Source organism: Motacilla alba, chromosome 4 (assembly GCF_015832195.1).
Source record: "Motacilla alba alba isolate MOTALB_02 chromosome 4, Motacilla_alba_V1.0_pri, whole genome shotgun sequence".
Taxonomy (NCBI): domain Eukaryota; kingdom Metazoa; phylum Chordata; class Aves; order Passeriformes; family Motacillidae; genus Motacilla; species Motacilla alba.
Genome location: NC_052019.1, coordinates 797,685 through 816,165, shown reverse-complemented (window position 1 = coordinate 816,165; position 18,481 = coordinate 797,685). Strand labels below are relative to the sequence as shown.

General features: G+C 63.5%; 1 protein-coding gene across 5 annotated transcripts in view; it reads right to left on the bottom strand.

Annotated features, from left to right (window-relative positions):
• The window catches only part of RAB11FIP5 (RAB11 family interacting protein 5), a 41,684-nt gene extending 27,686 nt beyond the window's left edge, over positions 1-13,998 (bottom strand). For all 5 annotated transcript variants that reach the window (XM_038135665.1, XM_038135666.1, XM_038135667.1 and 2 more), the window contains exon 1: positions 13,543-13,998. In XM_038135665.1, coding sequence (XP_037991593.1) covers positions 13,543-13,919 — 377 coding nt within the window. In that variant the 5' untranslated portion in view covers positions 13,920-13,998. The remainder of the gene's footprint in view (positions 1-13,542) is intronic.
• Between the last annotated feature and the right edge of the window lie 4,483 nt (positions 13,999-18,481).

Below are 18,481 nucleotides of genomic sequence, written 5' to 3'. Positions count from 1 at the left end.
GGGAGAGCCCGGGGGGCTGAATCACTGCCCAGGAAAAAGAAACAGCTCCTGAGAGGAGTTTGTGTACCTGACACCATCCCACGGAAAAAAACAGTGAGAACCTGGGGGCATTTACACAGGGAAGGCAGGAGCTCCCCAGGAGGAGCTGGAACAGCCTGGATGTGCCCCCAGCACCCTGAGAGCATCCAAGGGGATTGGGGGGCTGAGCCTGAGCTGCCCCAAAAAGCAGCTGTTGAAGGCAAGCCTCAGCTCCTGCTGGGACTCAGGAGCTATTTCTGCTTCCCAAGACCTCATCAGCAGCCAGGGCTACACTTCCAGCAGGCAGTGGGGCTATTTTTAGGCTGAGCTCTCAGTTCATGGCACAGGACGAGGCTTTGGGAGGATTCAGCTGTTCCATGTCGTGTGCTTGGGTTTTTTATGAATCAGCCCCAGTGGAAACAGGAGGTGCAAACTGCTGGGATGCAGCAGGACAGCAGGATCAGGGAGGGAGCAAGTCCCAGGCAGCAACTCACAAACTCCCACAGCAGCTTTCCATCAGGAACCCCGTCCCACGGCCCTTGGTCTCCCAAATTCCTTCCAGGAGCTGCCCTTGGGGGCATGCTGGGAGGGGTTTCTGCACTGGGGTCACCCAAGGCCACATCTTGGACAGGGACAAGATGTTTTTTATGGGAAAAGGTAACACACCTGGAAAACGAGCATGAAATCCCTTCTCCAGGTCTGGAGGAGCAGAACTGGGTTACGTCACTCAGCTCAGGAGCAGGGGAGGGAGGGAGGGAGCTGTGCCAAGCACACCCAGCCCCAGGGATCCACCAGGATCTGCTTCCTGGGGGGCTGGGAGGCCACAGCAGGGATCCAGCCCCTCACTGCCCAGGACAAGCCACTCACCCCCAGCCACCCACTCTGCCAAGGTCTGGAGCCTTTGCAGGTTACAAAATTCCAATTAAAGTGCAGTTAAACCCTGTCCCAGAGCCAGAGCTGGTGGGCAGCAGCAGCAGGATTGCTCCCAGCTGAGGAGATGTGTCCCAGCCTGTGCTGCTTCCCCTGCTCCCCACAGCTGGAATGTGCTTCCAGAGGAGGGAACCTCCTGGACCAGCAGCCTCTGCTCCCTGGGCAGCTGCTCCTTTCTGCTCCTTTTCCCCCAGCTCCTGCCCTCTGCCCTGCCAGGTGGTGTCCTGCTGGCACACCGAGAGCTTGGGGACACCTCCAGGGTGGCTCCTCCATGGGACACCTCCAGGGTGACATACCCAGAGAATGGAGAGCCCAGGGACACCTCCAGGGTGACACCTCCATGGGACATCTCCAGGGTGACATATCCAAGGTGACACATCCAGGGACACCTCCAGGGTGGCTCCTCCATGGGACATCCCCAGGGTGACATACCCAGAGAATAGAGAGACCAGGGACACCTCCAGGGTGACACATCCAAGGTGACACACCCAGGGACACCTCCAGGGAATGGGGACACCTCCAGGGTGACACATCCAGGGAATGGAGAGCCCAGGGACATCTGCAGGGTGCCACACCACCAGAGCAGCCCCAGCCAGAGGGAAGGCACAAGCCACAGGCAGGGACATTCTCTTTGCTAACAAATGTCTATTGTCCCTGTGACACTGCACAGAGCCAGCGCTGCTGGGGTGCACTCCCGAAGTGAGGGACCCCAGATCTGCTTTCCATGAGGGCAGGGATGGAGAGCAGCCCCAGAGCTGTTATCCATGAGGGAAGGATGGAGAGCAGCCCCAGGTCTGTTATCCATGAGGGAAGGATGGAGAGCAGCCCCAGAGCTGTTATCCATGAGGGAAGGATGGAGAGCAGCCCCAGGTCTGTTATCCATGAGGGAAGGATGGAGAGCAGCCCCAGGTCTGTTATCCATGAGGGAAGGGATGGAGAGCAGCCCCAGGTCTGTTATCCATGAGGGAAGGATGGAGAGCAGCCCCAGAGCTGTTATCCATGAGGGAAGGATGGAGAGCAGCCCCAGGTCTGTTATCCATGAGGGAAGGATGGAGAGCAGCCCCAGGTCTGTTATCCATGAGGGAAGGGATGGAGAGCAGCCCCAGAGCTGTTATCCATGAGGGAAGGATGGAGAGCAGCCCCAGGTCTGTTATCCATGAGGGAAGGGATGGAGAGCAGCCCCAGAGCTGTTATCCATGAGGGAAGGGATGGAGAGCAGCCCCAGGTCTGTTATCCATGAGGGAAGGATGGAGAGCAGCCCCAGAGCTGTTATCCATGAGGGAAGGATGGAGAGCAGCCCCAGAGCTGTTATCCATGAGGGAAGGATGGAGAGCAGCCCCAGGTCTGTTATCCATGCGCAGGGAAGGGATGGAGAGCAGCCCCAGAGCTGTTATCCATGCACAGGGAAGGGATGGAGAGCAGCCCCAGGTCTGTTATCCATGCACAGGGAAGGATGGAGAGCAGCCCCAGAGCTGTTATCCATGCACAGGGAAGGATGGAGAGCAGCCCCAGAGCTGTTATCCATGAGGGAAGGATGGAGAGCAGCCCCAGAGCTGTTATCCATGAGGGAAGGATGGAGAGCAGCCCCAGAGCTGTTATCCATGCTCAGGGAAGGGATGGAGAGCAGCCCCAGAGCTGTTATCCATGAGGGAAGGATGGAGAGCAGCCCCAGAGCTGTTATCCATGCACAGGGAAGGGATGGAGAGCAGCCCCAGAGCTGTTATCCATGCACAGGGAAGGGATGGAGAGCAGCCCCAGAGCTGTTATCCATGAGGGAAGGATGGAGAGCAGCCCCAGAGCTGTTATCCATGAGGGAAGGATGGAGAGCAGCCCCAGAGCTGTTATCCATGCACAGGGAAGGGATGGAGAGCAGCCTGCTGAGGCTGAGGAGGAGGAAGCAGCCACTCAGCCCAGCTGGGCAGAGGAGCCCAGGCAGGAGTGCGTGGCAGGGGGAAGCTGCTGCAGCCCCCGTGGGCTCAGGGGAGGCTCCTGGGAGCTGGGGGGGCTCTGCAGCTCCCGTTCCTGGGCTGTCCCCCGGATCAGGAGCAGCCGCGTGCGGCAGAGGCTGCCCAGCCCCCACGGTGGGGCTGCGCACCCCCATCTAGGTCAGGGTGGTTAATGAGCACAGCCCAGCTCTCCCAGACACCCGTCAGTTCCCTGCTCCCCACGGCGAGGAGCAGAGCCGTGCCAGGGGCACCCAGCTCTATTTTTACATCTGCTGTTGCCAGGATCAGGGCAGGCACGGGGAGCAGACGCAGAGCTCCCCAAAACACAGCTGGGGCCTCGTCCTGCAGCATCCCTGCCTGAGCCGGGGAAACAGGAGCACGGGAATGTGGCTACAGAGGGAAAGGGACCCCACAGAGCACGAGGATGGGGTGGATTTGCTCAGGACAAATTTCCTTCTCCTCTGAGCTTTGTCCTCCCCTGGGCAGCAGGGGACAGGCCAGGGGGGCACAGGGACACTCCTGGCCCATGAAACATTCATGGAGCTACAGGGGAATGCCTGGGCACTGCTCACTCCCCAGCAGGGAGAAACCTCTGGGGATTGGGGAGCACTGGGCTGGCCCAGCACCCAGGGTGGCATGAGCAGGACACAGCCACCCTGATGGCATGAGCAGGACACAGCCAGCACCCCTGGGATGGCATGAGCAGGACACAGCCAGCACCAACGCCATGAGCAGGACACAGCCAGCACCCCTAAGATGGCATGAGCAGGACACAGCCAGCACCCCAGGGTGGCATGAGCAGGACACAGCCACCCTGATGGCATGAGCAGGACACAGCCAGCACCAACGCCATGAGCAGGACACAGCCAGCACCCACGATGGCATGAGCAGGACACAGCCAGCACCCCAGGGTGGCATGAGCAGGACACAGACAGCACCAACGCCATGAGCAGGACACAGCCAGCACCTCCAGGATGGCATGAGCAGGACACAGCCACCCTGATGGCATGAGCAGGACACAGCCAGCACCCCAGGATGGCATGAGCAGGACACAGCCAGCACCCCAGGGTGGCATGAGCAGGACACAGCCAGCTCTGATGGTATGAGCAGGACACAGCCAGCACCAATGGCATGAGCAGGACACAGCCACCCTGATGGCATGGGCAGGACACAGCCAGCACCAATGGCATGAGCAGGACACAGCCACCCTGATGGCATGGGCAGGACACAGCCAGCACCCCTAAGATGGCATGAGCAGGACACAGCCAGCACCCCAGGATGGCGTGAGCAGGACACAGCCAGCACCAATGGCATGAGCAGGACACAGCCAGCACCCCTGGGATGGCATGAGCAGGACACAGCCACCCTGATGGCATGAGCAGGACACAGCCAGCACCCCCAGGATGGCATGAGCAGCTTATTCCCAGGGGGAACAGGGGTCATTCCAAAGAGGATGTAGGTTATTCCAGGGAGGACCACCTTTGCCCTCCAATGGCTCTGGTTGGGGTCCCCAAGATTGCTCTCCAAGCTGCAGCTCAGCTGGGCCTCCTGTGGCCCACCAGCCCTGCTGAGCACACCCTGGGCACCAGGACCTCCAGTTTCCCTCTCAGACTGGTCCCAGTGCTTTGCCAGCAGGGAGTTCAAAGGAGTTTCCTGGGGGAGTGAAGTCCCTCGGTGACCCCTGGGGTCCAGGGATGCACCAGGGGAGGAGGCACAGCTGGAGCATTTCTGGAGCACCTCCACTTCAGGTGCTCCCCCAAAGGCTCCCAAAAGCACGGAGCACTGTCAGGGCAGGCCAGGATCACCCAAAGCAGCAGAAACGCTCCTGCCCTGCACAGCTCAGAGCTGCAGTCAGACACAGGCACATCCCAGAGCCAGAGGCTCTTCCCAGCCTGCTCCAGGCTGGCATTTCCTGCTGATTCATCCCTGCAGCAAGGTCAGCCTGGCTGGGCAGCAGAGCCCCGAGCAAAGCAAGGATCCCCTGGGCTGCTACAGTGACAGAGCAGGGCAGGGCATGGAGAGCCAAGCCAGGGAAAACACAGCGGCCAGCTCCTCTAGGCACAGCCCCCCTGAGAGCCCAGCACGGGGACATTCCCTGCAGCTGAGGCAGCTGGGCCAGGAGGAAGCTCACCTAGCCGGGAGGGGAAGCACAGGGTGGAAAACAAGCCAGCCCCAGGGAATTCTGTGCTTTTTTGTCTGGCTCCGTGTTCCTGCCCCAGCTTCCCCCGCCAGGGCTGGGAAGCCTTTCTGCAGGGCTGGTTCCCGGGCTGCTTTTGGATGGCTGATCCTGCCAGGTGATCCCTGCGAGCTGCTGAGAGCACAGATGGAAAATAACCACAGGCTGATGGAGCAGCCGAGGTGGGAAGTTCATCTCTCCAAATGTTCTTCCCAGAAGGGCTCACAAACAAGGCTGCAAGGAGCCCAGCCCCAGCTCCTCACACAGCCAAGAGCCCAGCCCTGCTCCTCTAACGGGGAGAGCAGGAAGCCCTGGCATGGTGCTCCTCTGGGACAGCCAGGGGAGAAAATCCCAAGGAGAGCCTGGAAGCCAGGGGAGAAAATCCCAAGGAGAGCCTGGAAGCCAGGGGAGAAAATCCCAAGGAGAGCCTGGAAGCCAGGGGAGAAAATCCCAAGGAGAGCCTGGAAGCCAGGGGAGAAAATCCCAAGGAGAGCCTGGGAAGCCAGGGGAGAAAATCCCAGCATGGACTGGCACTGGCCAAAGGGCTCAGCGCAAGATTCAGAGGTGTTGTCACTCCAGTGGGACTCGGTGGCAGGAACAGCCTGGAAAGCAGGGAAAAGCCAGCCCTGCTGGTGTCCCAGCTGCTGGCTGTGCCCAGGGATGAGACAAGGCCTGGCATGGTCAGAGGCAAGCAGGGGATGGCACGGAGGGGACAGCTTTTGGACCAGGACGGACACCAGGGATGGACAAGAGCTCCGAGCCACCAGGATGGTGCTGGCGTGGGAGCACAGGCAGCAGCTTCATCCCAAATCAGGTTTTTTTGGGATCTGAGGTTTTCTCTAGCACAGGATGGACAGGTGGGAAGGAGGGGAGATTTCAGGAGCTGTAAAAGAGGGTGGAACATTTCTGACTGGGGACAGCAAGGGCAGCAGTCAGGATGTGATCAGCCCAGCTGGATTTATCTGCTCACACTCCACAGCAGCCACGGTTTGTGTCCCCCCAGCTGCCTCCCCACAAACCAGCCTCGTGGGCACCCAGTGACCTGAGCTGCCCAGACACCACAACCCTGGGGACAAGGTGACACTGGCAGCGCTGCTGATCCCTGCCCTGGGCACAAGAAGCCAAAGTTAACCCAACACGAGCCCTGAGCTGAACCTGTGAGGCTGCAGAGCACCAGGAGCTGCTGCACAGGCCCCACGGGAGCAGCGGCTCCTGGCAGCCCCTCCAGGGCACAGGGGACACAGGACAAACAGCCCCTGCTGTGAATGCTTCCCACGTGCAGCTGGGAGAGGCACCAGGGCGGGTGAACACACAGAACCAGCAGCCAGAGCCTGGGGAATGCCTGTTCTCCACAGGGACACCAATGACAGGGCATGGACACCAACCCCGGGGCAGGGACACCAATGACAGGAAAGGGACACCAACCCCGGGGCAGGGACACCAACCCCGGGGCAGGGACACCAATGACAGGAAAGGGACACCAACCCCGGGGCAGGGACACCAATGACAGGGCAGGGACACCAACCCCGGGGCAGGGACACCAATGACAGGTGCAGGGACACCAGCCCCAGGGCAGGGACACCAACCCCGGGGCAGGGACACCAATGACAGGGACACCAATGGCGGGGCAGGGACACCAACCCCGGGGCAGGGACACCAATGACAGGGGAAGGGACACCAATGACAGGGGAAGGGACACCAGCCCCAGGGCAGGGACACCGACGCCAAGGAAGGGACACCGACGCCAAGGAAGGGACACCGATGCCAGGGAAGGGACATCAGCCCCAGGGCAGGGACATCAGCCCCAGGGCAGGGACACCGTGGCTCCACAGAACCTAAAGCACAGGCTCAGTGGCTCTGGGAACAGCTCACACGGGGATTGCTCATCCACCCCACCAAGCCCTGCTCAGGAGTGAGTCAAACACGAAGAAGGGGGAAGGGGAAGGAATCCCAAGCCCAGCTGCAGGCTCCACTCCTTCATCCTCGCTGGATTGGCAGGGAAGAGCCCCCCGGGAAGGGGAAGGAATCCCGAGCCCAGCAGCAGGCTCCACTCCTTCATCCTTGCTGGATTGGCAGGGAAGAGCCTCCTGGGAATGGGAAGGAGCCCCGGGGTGCTGCTCCAGGGATGGAATTCCCAAAGCCCACGTCCCAGGCAGCTTCGGATGGAGCAGGAGAACTGCAGGGCAGCTCTGAGCACGCCTCAGCCAGGCACAGGCCCTGCCAGGCGCAGAGAGGGGCACAGCAGTGCCTCCGAGGCCATTTCCACCCGGCGCTGGGGACGATGCCACGTTTTCCTTGGGCTCCTGCACCACGGAGCAGATTCCTCCAGGAGCCACAGGGAGCAACCCCAAAAGGAGGGGAGCAGAGCCCAGCCTCCAGCCAGGAAAGGCTCGGCCAGGCTCTGGAGGCAGCGGGGAGGCTCCTGGAGCAGGGCCTGAGCACAGCTGAGCTCAGCACGGCAGCAGCACCAGCTCCCCAGGCCCACAGCTCCGCACCAACAGCACCGAGGGGTTTGCCCAGCTGCTGCAGGTTCTCCTGCAGCTGGAGGCACTCGGGGCCCTGGAAAATCCACGTGAAACAGGGAAAAGCCCGACTCTGCAGCTTTTCGGGGTGTAAGATGATGGAGGGTGATGGGCCAGGGCTCTCAGCCACCAACACACCAGACCCAATGTGCCAGACTAGCTGGAGCAGACCACTCAAATATCTTAAAAAATGAGAAAAGCAGAGTTTTCCTGCAGGAGAGCAGAGCAAGGGCCTCAAACCCCTTAAACCAGCAATGGCAACTGGGTGAAAATGGGGTTAGCTGGGCAGGTAGGAGCAAAATCAGACCCTGTGGAGCACCTGGGGCCTCTGCCCCAGGCTCCCAGCTTGGGGCAAACACTTCCTGGGGACAGCTGGTCACCACGGGTGCCATCCCACCCTGGTCACCACGGGTGTCACCCCACCCTGGTCACCACAGCTGCTATCCCACCCTGGTCACCACGGGTGCCACCCCACCCGGGTCCCCACGGGTGCCATGCCAGCCCCCGTGCCCCCGAGCAGAGCATCGTGCCCCAGTCGCTGGCAGCAGCAGCCCCTCCTCCCCTGCAGCATTTCGACACTCCAGGGCGTTTCCTGCCTCAGAGCTGCCTTTGCAGCCCGAACCATCCCAGCTCAGGGCATGCCAGCAGCTCCCTGGCGCTCCCGGCCCCCTCAGAGACCCTCACCAGCCTGGCTGGGCGCTCTGCCCACAGGGAAGAGGGCTCTTTGCCCTGGGATGCCAAGCTCCCCTCCCAGAGCCATCCCAGAGCAGCAGTTCCCTCCCCGCCCCGCTGCAAGGTCTCTCCCTCTCCCCGGCCTAAGGACAGCCGAGCCAAGGACAGAGCTGCAGGGATTTGGCCCTGGCTCAGCTCCCCAGGGAGCAGAGAGAGCTCCAGCCTGGGTGTGACAGTGTCCCCTGGCACGAGGAGCCAAGGCCAGGCTGGCAATGGAAAGGAGCAGCAGGTCCCAGGGGGATGGCACAGCCCCGAGCCTGCGGGCTGCCATGGCCCCACTGCACTGCTAATGATCTCTGATCTTCATTCAATGAGGGAGGAGACCCCACAGGCACAGCGTGGGCTCACACAGGTCCAGAGGGAGGAGATGACAGCAGGTCCATGCCAGGGGGAGCACCAGGACAGCGCCAGGGAAGCATCTCCCACAGCAAGGAGGGGACAGGATGGGTGCCAGCAGTCCAGCAAGGGACGAGAGCCTGGTGTGGGGCTCCTGGCAGGGATCTGGGACCATCCTCGGCCCTGAGGGACCTTCTCACCCCTGCAGCACACTGAGCAGGCAGGCAGCCCCCATCACTGGGCCCCTCCGGGTCAGCCCTCTCCTCTCCCAGCCTCCGTGCCCGTGCTGGGGCTCACACCGCCTCCTCTGCTCTCTGTGCCCCCACGGCATTCCCCCAAACCCAGGAATTCCCTGTCCCTCCCCTCGAGGAGCTCCTCCGTCCCCACGTGCAGCAGAGAAGCCCTGGTGGCCTCCAGGACTGGGCTGGCAGAGTTTGGCAGCCAGAGGAGAGGCCCTGTGCTGGCGGAGAGGAGGAGAGCCCCAGCTCTGGCAGCCCCAGAGCCCCCCAGCAGCAGGTGCCCCCACAGCTGGGCAGGAAGGGGAACCACAAAAGGGAAGCGCAGCACGGAAGGGCTGTGGGGAAGTCAGAGCTGAGCTAATTCTGCACGGGGAACAACTCCCCCAGACGAGTTCCCTGTCAGGAGCAAGCGCGAGTCGCTGCAGGAAAAGCAGAGCCAGGAGTCCTGACTCCTGCTGCCCCCACTGCCCCTCAGACAGACCCCAGCCCTGGGGGCAGCCCTGGCAGCTCCCTGCTTGCACCTTCAGCCTTTCCCACGGGAGAACTTCGGGACAGAAGAGAAATGGAAATGGTCCTGCAGAGAGGGAGGGACCAGGGAACGGCCACTAAGGGCCTGCTTCAGCCAGCCGGGAAACTTGGACCTGAGCTGCTTCCTCCCGCCATCAGCCTCATCCTCACCCTGCAGACCAGGGTATCCGGGGTTCCCAGGCAGGGAGATGCAAGGCCCAGCCCTGCAGGTGTTCCCAGGCGCCCCCTGTCCCCTCAGTGTCCCCTCCCTTGCTGCTCACCCAAGGGGTGCCACACCTGGGCCAGGGGAAAGGTCTCCAAGGCCTCTGCAGAGGGACTGGGGACAAGGGCTGCAGGGACAGGACACAGGGAATGGCTGCCACTGCCAGAGGGCAGCATGGATGGGACCTTGGGAATGAGGAAATCCTGGCTGGGCTGGAATTCCCAGAGCAGCTGTGGCTGCCCCTGGACCCCTGGCAGTGCCCAGGCCAGGCTGGACACTGGGAGCAGCCTGGGACAGTGGGAGGTGTCCCTGCCATGGCAGGGTGGCACTGGGTGACTTTTACAGCCCCTTCCAACCCCAACCACTCCAGGATTCTCTGATTCCACGCAAACCCAGCCTGGTGTCTTGGGTGGAACCCTGTTTCTCTGGATGCCCTCCCAGCTTTCCAGGTGCCAGCTGATGGGCTGGGTGTGCAGGGGACAGCCCCTGGCTCGCTGCCACCCCACAGGATGAGCCCCATGGGGGACTCCAAGGGCATTTCCCCGATTTTGGGAAGCAGAAGCAACAGCCGCCTTGAGAGTTCCCAAAAACCCCTCTCTTCCTGGGCTGGAGCCTGGCTTTGCAGGGGCTGAGCACAGGAAGGGAGCTGCAGGATCAGGCCCAGGGGAGGGAGGTGAGCACCAGGAGATCCTGCCCAGGGCTCTCTGGATGCACGACGGCTCAATGCAAGGGGGAAATGATGCTCAGAGCTTGCTTTGCCTGCCAAGCGTGATCCCCGGGGCTGCCTGAGCGTGGGACAAACCCTGGGACGCCCAAAAAGGCCACGAGAGCTCTCAGGCTGCTCTTGTGCAACTCCAGGAGTTGATTTTCCCCTGGCAAAGCAGCACGAGGCAGCTCGTAAACACCCCCGGCCCCCCTTCCCGGGGAAGAGTCCAAGCTTGACGGAACATTTTCCAGCCAGCCGAAAACAAGGATAACAATTATCACTGCTCGAGTTCCTGTGCAGTAAAAACCTGCAGGGAAATGAGAGCGAGGCCACCACACTGCCAAGGGATGCTTTGCTGGAGCAGCCCCCCCTGCCCGGGCAGCAGGGCGAGGATGGGATGTCAGCAGCTGGGCACAGCTCAGCCCCACAGCCCCGTTATCTCCCCAGCACAGGCCTGCCCGGGCCCAGCAGGGCCAGCCCCAGGGTGGGAGCCTCTGTTTGTTTTGCTCTTTCTAATCTGGGACTCGAAGTTTCCTCCTGAACAAAGTTGTTTCCAGACGTCGGAGCCGGCCGGGAGCTCCCAAAGAGCCAGGACCCCCCCAGCTGTCCCTGGTCCTTCTCCCACCCAGCTGGACAAGATCCAGCCCTGGGATTCTCCTCCAAAAACCAGCGTGGCCCCTCCAGGCTGCAGAGGTGCCACCCACCCTCGGGGCACGGGGTGAGAGCTTCCCTCGTGTTTTCCGTGCTCATTTCCATCCTCGGGGCCACGGGTGAACAGAGAGTTTTGAAAGCTCCTGTGATCCTGAATGCCTCAAGGGGAAGTGAATTTTCCTTATGCAAGCAAAGCTACAGGAAGGGAGGGAGACAGACAGCAAATGAGAGAATCATGGAATGGCTTGGGCTGGAAGGGAACTCAAAGCTCATCCCCTTCCATCCCTCCCACTGTCCCAGGTAGATCCAAGCCCCAGTGTCCAGCCTGGCCTGGGATCCAAGGATTCTCTGGGAATTCCAGCCCAGCCCCTGCCCACCCTCCCAGCCAGCAATTCCTTGCCAAGATCCCAGCCCAATCTCCCCTTTCCCAGTGGCAGCCATTCCCTGCCTCCTGTCCCTCTGTCCCTTGTCCCCAGTCCCTCTGCAGCTCTCCTGGAGCCCCTGCAGGCCCTGCAAGGTGCTGGAAGCTCTCCCCAGAGCCTTCTCCAAGCCCCTGGGGATCTCCAGCCTGGCAGCCCGGCTCTCCCTTGGCTGCAGCACTGGTGTCACGGGGCGACACAGGCTGGACATTGTCCCTGTGGGATTAACAGCCCCTGACCTGACCTTTGGGACGCCGGGCCCAAGGAGCAGCCCCTGGCCGAGGAGCAGCCCTGGCGAGGCTCCCGCTCCACAAAAGCCTCTCCCCAGGGCAGGGCTCTCCCCACATCCCCCGTGTCTCTGCCCAGGCCCTGCAGTGCTGTGGGTTTCCAGCAGGCCCGGGAAGCCCGGGCCAGCCCCGACACGGCCCAGCCGCCGGGTTTGGCCCAGGAAAGCAGGATAACCGCGGGGAGCCAGCGTGTCCGGGGCTCCCCACACTCCTGCCCGGCCCACGCTCCCCTCGGGGCCAGTGGGAGGCTCCAGGGCTGGGCAGCTGCCTTCCTCCACGGGAAAGTTCCCCCTTCCCCCAGCAGCGAGCTGCTCTGCGCGGCCGCAGCCTCGGGCAGGGAGCCAGCAGGGTTCGGGGGGCACTGCCAGCTCTGCCTGGAACCGAGCCCCCAAAACCCCTGCCCTGCAGCAATTCCAGCCGCATTCCTGCCCTTCTGTGCCTGGCAAAGGCTGCTCTGAGTGTTTAAACCCTCCTGGGGAGGGAGCAGGAGCAGCAATCCCCCCCATCACAGGATTTGTGCTGGGGCAGCACGGGGTTGGGGTCTGCACCCCCAAACTAGGGACACCCTGCCACAAACCAGGTGACAACGGGGGGGGGGGGGGGGGGGGGGGGCTGCAAAGCACAGCAGCCACCAGGGGACAAACCACGAGGTGCAGGACAGACTGGGGGATGCAGAGGGCCCACGGGCCATGCTGTGCCTGCCCGGGGCAAGGATGCTCGGGCGCCTGGTCCGGCAGATTCCCTCCCGGGGGATGCAGGGACCCCCGTTCCGCAGCCCCCTCCTGGCACAGCCAGGATGTCAGCACGTCCTTTCCGAGCATCCCCAGGCCCTGCCATGCCCTGAGTCCTTCGGGGGGGGTCACACAGCCAGCCCGGCTTCAGGACCCCTCCCCAGGGCACCCCGGGCCACCCTCGTGTGGGGGCACAGCCCACAGACAGTGGGGGAGCCCTGCAAAGCCCAGACAGGCACACCCAGACCCACCACACCCAGTCCCTGTGGCACATCCTGAGGGTGCCCAGGGAAGCCGTGATGCCCTTCCTCCTCCAGCAGCCGTCCTGGGGACCCAGGGACCCCGCGGTGCCCTCCCTGGGACACTGTGACAGCCATGCCAGGGCAGTGGGAGGGTGCATGTGCCCACCCTGGGGCACACAGTGACACAGTGACAGCCACGCCAGGGCACTGGGAGGGTCCATGTGCCCACCCTGGAGCACACAGTGACACAGTGACAGCCATGCCAGGGCAGTGGGAGGGTGCATGTGCCCACCCTGGGGCACACAGTGACACAGTGACAGCCACGCCAGGGCACTGGGAGGGTCCATGTGCCCACCCTGGAGCACACAGTGACACAGTGACAGCCATGACAGGGCACCGGGGGGGTCCATGTACCCACCCTGGGGTACAGTGACACAGTGACAGCCACGCCATGGCACTGGGAGGGTCCGTGTGCCCACCCTGGGGCACACAGTGACACAGTGACAGCCATGACAGGGCACTGAGGGATTCCATGTGCCCACCCTGCGGTACAGTGACACAGTGACAGCCACGCCATGGCACTGGGAGGGTCCGTGTGCCCACCCTGGGGCACACAGTGACACAGTGACAGCCATGACAGGGCACTGAGGGATTCCATGTGCCCACCCTGGGGCACACAGTGACCCCGCTGCCCCTCCAGGGGTACCCGGGCACGCCGTGACGCCACCCTGGGACAGGCGAGGACGCCAGGACACCAGTCCCAGGGCACACGGGGGGGGTCCACGTGCCCACCCTGGGACCCCGTGCCGCCCACCGGGGCCGCGGGTGAAGCCCCAGCCCCGCTCCCGGCCCCCTCCCGCGGCCGCCCCGCACTCACCGCTCGTCGGGCTCGCGGCCGCGCTGCCGGCCGGGCTCCAGGGGCACCAGGGCCTGGCCCAGGAACCGGTCCATGCCCACGAGGGCCCGGTGCATCACGGTGAGCAGCAGCCCGGCGCAGGCCGCGGGCTCGGGGGGCAGCTCGAAGGCACATTCCTCCCTCCACTCGGGGCTGCCGCCGCTCTTCTCGGCCACCGAGGTGCTGTACTTCTCGCGGCCCAGCTGGATCACGGTGTACGCGTCGCTGCCGCCCGCTTTGCCTTTGCCGCCGCCCTTGCAGCGCAGCCCGCGGGCCCGCACCACCGTCACCTGGACGTGCGTGGGCAGCCAGGCCGGGCAGCCCTCGGCGGGCAGCGCGGCCGCCCGCAGCAGCGCCATGGCCGGGCCGGGCGGGGCCGGGAGGAGCCGGGCAGGGCCGGGAGGAGCGGCCGGGCGGGGAGGAGCGGGGCAGGGCCGGGAGGAGCGGCCGGGCAGGGCCGGGAGGAGCGGGGCAGGGCCGTGGAGGAGCGGCCGGGCCGGGCCGGGCCCCGCTCCGGAGCCGCCGCTGCCGCAGCGCCAGCGATACCGGCCGGGCCGGCCCCGCCCACAACGGCGCAGGGCACGCCCTCAACGGCGCTGGCCACGCCCCCGTGCAGCGCTGGCCACGCCCACGGCGCGCTCTGCCTCGGCCCCGCTCGGCTTTAGCCCCGCCCCAACCGGCCCCGCCGCGCGCTAGCCCCGCCCCTGAGGCTTAGCCACGCCCCACGGGCAGACCATGCCCCGCCCCACCCGCAATGACTCCGCCCCCCGACCGCTCCCAACCGGCCCCGCCCCGCCTGGCCGTTGGAGGGGGCGGGGCGCGTGCAGGGGGCGGGGCATGGGCGGGGCCGGCGTGACGTCAAGCCCTCATGCGGCCACACCCCTGCAGTCACACTCGGGGGGGGGGGTCACACCCCTGCGGCCACTCCCCTGCGGTCACACCCCTGCGGCCACACCCCTGCGGCCACACCCCTGCGGTCACTCCCCTGCGGCCACACCCCTGCAGCCACACCCCTGCAGCCACACCCCTCTAGCCACACCCCTGTGGCCACCCCCCTGCAGCCACACCCCTGCAGCCACACCCCTACAGTCACACCCCTGCAGCCACACCCCTGCAGCCACACCCCTGCAGCCACACCCCTCTGGCCACACCCCTGTGGCCACCCCCCTGCAGCCACACCCCTGCGGTCACTCCCCTGCAGCCACACCCGTGGCACACACATCGCCACAGTCCCGGGCACCCCCGGCATGGCTCCGCCTGTCTGTCCCCCAGACCCAGGTGTGTCCCTGCACAGGTGTGTCCCCATGTGCCATGTGCTTATAGGCATACAGGTATGTCCGTACCCAGGTGTGCTCATGCCCAGGCGTGTCCGTGTCCTGATGTGCTCATGCCCAGGTGTGCTCATGCCCAGGTGTGCCCATGTTCACGTGTATCTGTGCTCAGGTACATCCATTCCCAGGTGTGCCCATTCCCAGGTGTGCCCATTCCCAGGTGTGCCCATGTTCACGTGTATCTGTGCTCAGGTACATCCATTCCCAGGTGTGCCCATTCCCAGGTGTGCCCATGCCCAGGTGTGCCCATGTTCACGTGTATCTGTGCTCAGGTACATCCATTCCCAGATGTGCCCATTCCCAGGTGTGCCCATGCCCAGGTGTGCCCATGTTCACGTGTATCTGTGCTCAGGTACATCCATTCCCAGGTGTGCCCATTCCCAGGTGTGCCCATTCCCAGGTGTGCCCATGCCCAGGTGTGCCCATGTTCAGGTGTGCCCATGCCCAGGTGTGTCTGTGCTCAGGTGGGTCCATGTCCGTGTGTGCCCATTCCCAGGCGTGCCCATGTCCAGGTCTGTCCATTCCCAGGTGTGCCCATTCCCAGGTGTGCCCGTGTCCATGTGTGCCCATTCCCAGGTGTGCCCATGTCCAGATGTGTGCCCATGCCCAGGTGTGCCCATTCCCACGTGTGTCCATGCCCAGGTGTGCTCATGCCCAGGTGTGCCCATGCCCAGGTGTGCCCATTCCCAGGTGTGCCCATGCCCAGGTGTGCCCATTCCCACGTGTGTCCATGCCCAGGTGTGCTCATGCCCAGGTGTGTCCATGTCCAGGTGTGCCCATTCCCAGGTGTATCCATGCCCAGATGTGCCCATGCCCAGGTGTGCCCATGCCCAGGTGTGCCCATTCCCAGGCGTGCCCATGTCCAGGTGTGCCCTGCCCGCCCCCCCACACCTGTGTGTGCCCCCCCGGCTGCCGGAGCCCCCCCGGGCTGTTCTGCCGTGGCCAGGCACCCAGGGGAGCAGCTCCCCGGTGTCCCCACGGCTGAGCCCGGTGTCCCCATGCCTGATCCCCGGTGTCCCCACGCCTGATCCCCGGTGTCCCCACTGCAGCTCCCCGGTGTCCCCATGCCCGATCCCTGGTGTCCCCACGGCTGAGCCCGGTGTCCCTACGTCTGATCCCCGGTGTCCCCACGGCTGGCCCCCGGTGTCCCCACTGCAGCTCCCCGGTGTCCCCATGCCTGACCCCCGGTGTCCCCATGCCTGATCCCGGTGTCCCCACGCCTCACCCCCGGTGTCCCCACGCCCGACCCCCGGTGTCCCCAAGCCCAGCGCACCCTTCCCCACAGCTCACCCTCCCCCCCGGCAGCGTTTCCCAGGCCGGGCCGGGCCCCAGTGCCAATGTCCCCTGTGTGTCCCCAGTGTCCCCTCCCAGGGTCCCTAATGTCCCGTTAACGCCGTTAAACCCCCAGCTGCGGCCCCGCCGCCGTTCCGTGCCCGGGGCAAGGTCGGGCCCGGCGGGGCCGCGATCCCGCCGCGATAAGGGACAGCGGGGACAGCGGCGACAGCGGGGCCGCGCCAGCCCTGCCCTATCGCTGCCATCTGCCACCGCCGCCACCGCCCCCGGCGCGCCCGTTCCGCCCCAGCGCGGGGACACGAGAGGGGAGGGGGACACCGAGAGGGGACACCGAGAGGGGAGACCGAGAGGGGAGACCGAGAGGGGAGGGGGACACCAAGAGGGGACACAGAGAGGGGAGGGAGACACCGAGCGGGGACATTGAGCAGGGACACCGAGAGAGGAGGGGGACACCGAGCGGGGACACTGAGAAGGGAAGGGGACACCGAGAGGGGACTGGGGTACCGAGTGGGGACACAGAGAGGAGACACTGAGCAGGGGCATTGAGAGGGGACACTGAGAGGGGACACTGAGTGGGGAGGGGGACACCAAACGGGGACACCGAGGGGGGACACGAGAGGGGACACAGAGTGGGGACACTGAGCAGGCTCTGAGGTCCCTTCCAGCCCCAGCATTCCATGATTCCCGTGTTCCTTCCCGTGTCCCTTCCCTTCCACCCCACCATTCCAGGATTCCCGTGTCCCTTCCAGCCCCACCATTCCCTGATTCCCGTGTCCCTTCCCGTGTCCCTTCCAGCCCCACCATTCCCTGATTCCCGTGTCCCTTCCCGTGTCCCCTCCCGTCCCTCTGGGGTCCCGCTCAGGCCAGGCGCGGCAGCGGGGTGAAGCTGCGGGGTGCAGCTGCGGGGTGAAGCTGCGGGGTGAAGCTGCGGGGTGCAGAGCTGCGGGGTGAAGCTGTGGGGTGCAGCTGCGGGGTGAAGCTGCGGGGTGCAGCTGCGGGGTGAAGCTGCGGGGTGAAGCTGTGGGGTGCAGAGCTGCGGGGTGAAGCTGTGGGGTGAAGCTGCGGGGTGAAGCTGCGGGGTGAAGCTGTGGGGTGCAGAGCTGCGGGGTGAAGCTGCGGGGTGAAGCTGTGGGGTGCAGAGCTGCGGGGTGAAGCTGCGGGGTGAAGCTGCGGGGTGCAGAGCTGCGGGGCTGGAGCTGCGGGGTGAAGCTGCGGGGTGCAGCTGCGGGGTGAAGCTGCGGGGTGAAGCTGTGGGGTGCAGAGCTGCGGGGTGCAGCTGCGGGGTGAAGCTGTGGGGTGAAGCTGCGGGGTGAAGCTGCGGGGTGAAGATGCGGGGTGCAGCTGCGGGGTGCAGAGCTGCGGGGTGCAGAGCAGCCCCGTCTCCCCCTGAAGCCCGCGGCACGCCCGCGAGCTGCAGACAATCCCCTGTTCTCCCCATCGGGGTGCGCGGCCCCGGCCGCGTCCAAATCCCCCATTAAAATAACGGGGAATAAACCCTTCCCGGGAATTGCTTATCGCCCCGAGATGAACTCAAATCCCATTATCCCTGCAGTCCAGCGGTGCCCCTTATCCCTCCCCAGCATCTGCTTTTGATTTGCCCTTCCTTCGATTGTTTTCCCGGTTTTTGAGCTCTGATTATCTCCGCTCTCAGCGTTCTCCTCCTCTCCGCCGCTTCCCCTCTTGCACCTCCGTAATTGGGATTTTTTTCCATCTCCCTTCACCTTCCCTGCCCTGCTCCTATTTGTCTATCTCGTATTTATTCATCTATTTAGTTTCCTGCTCACCTTTGCATTGGATGCATAAGGAGGGTTTTTAATTACCCCTAAATCAATGACTGTGTTTTTTATTCCACTCTGGAATCAAAGGGAACACCGGGATCCTGTGCAGCATCCTCAGCGAGCCTGGGCTGACAGCAATACTCATTTCTTTCTTGCTCCAACTTTTTTTTTTTTTTTTTGCTGTAAATTTTCCTTCATATTTAATTTTTGCTTTAACATCATTTTTTGCTTTGGCTTTAATTTCTGCTGCAAATTTATTTTTTCCATCATTTTAAACTTAATTTAATTTTTTCCTTTCATTTCTCCTTCCACTTTAACCATTACTTCAATTTTTGTTTATTTTAATTTTTTTCCTTTAGTTTCTCCATCAACTTTAACCTTTCCTTCAATTTTTGATCAACTTTGTTTTTTTCATGGGAGAGAAGGAAAGTGCTGCAGGAACAGCGGGGGCTGCACGATGGGATTGGGATTGGGATTGGGATTGGGATTGGGACTGGCATTGGGGATGCCAAGCCCGGC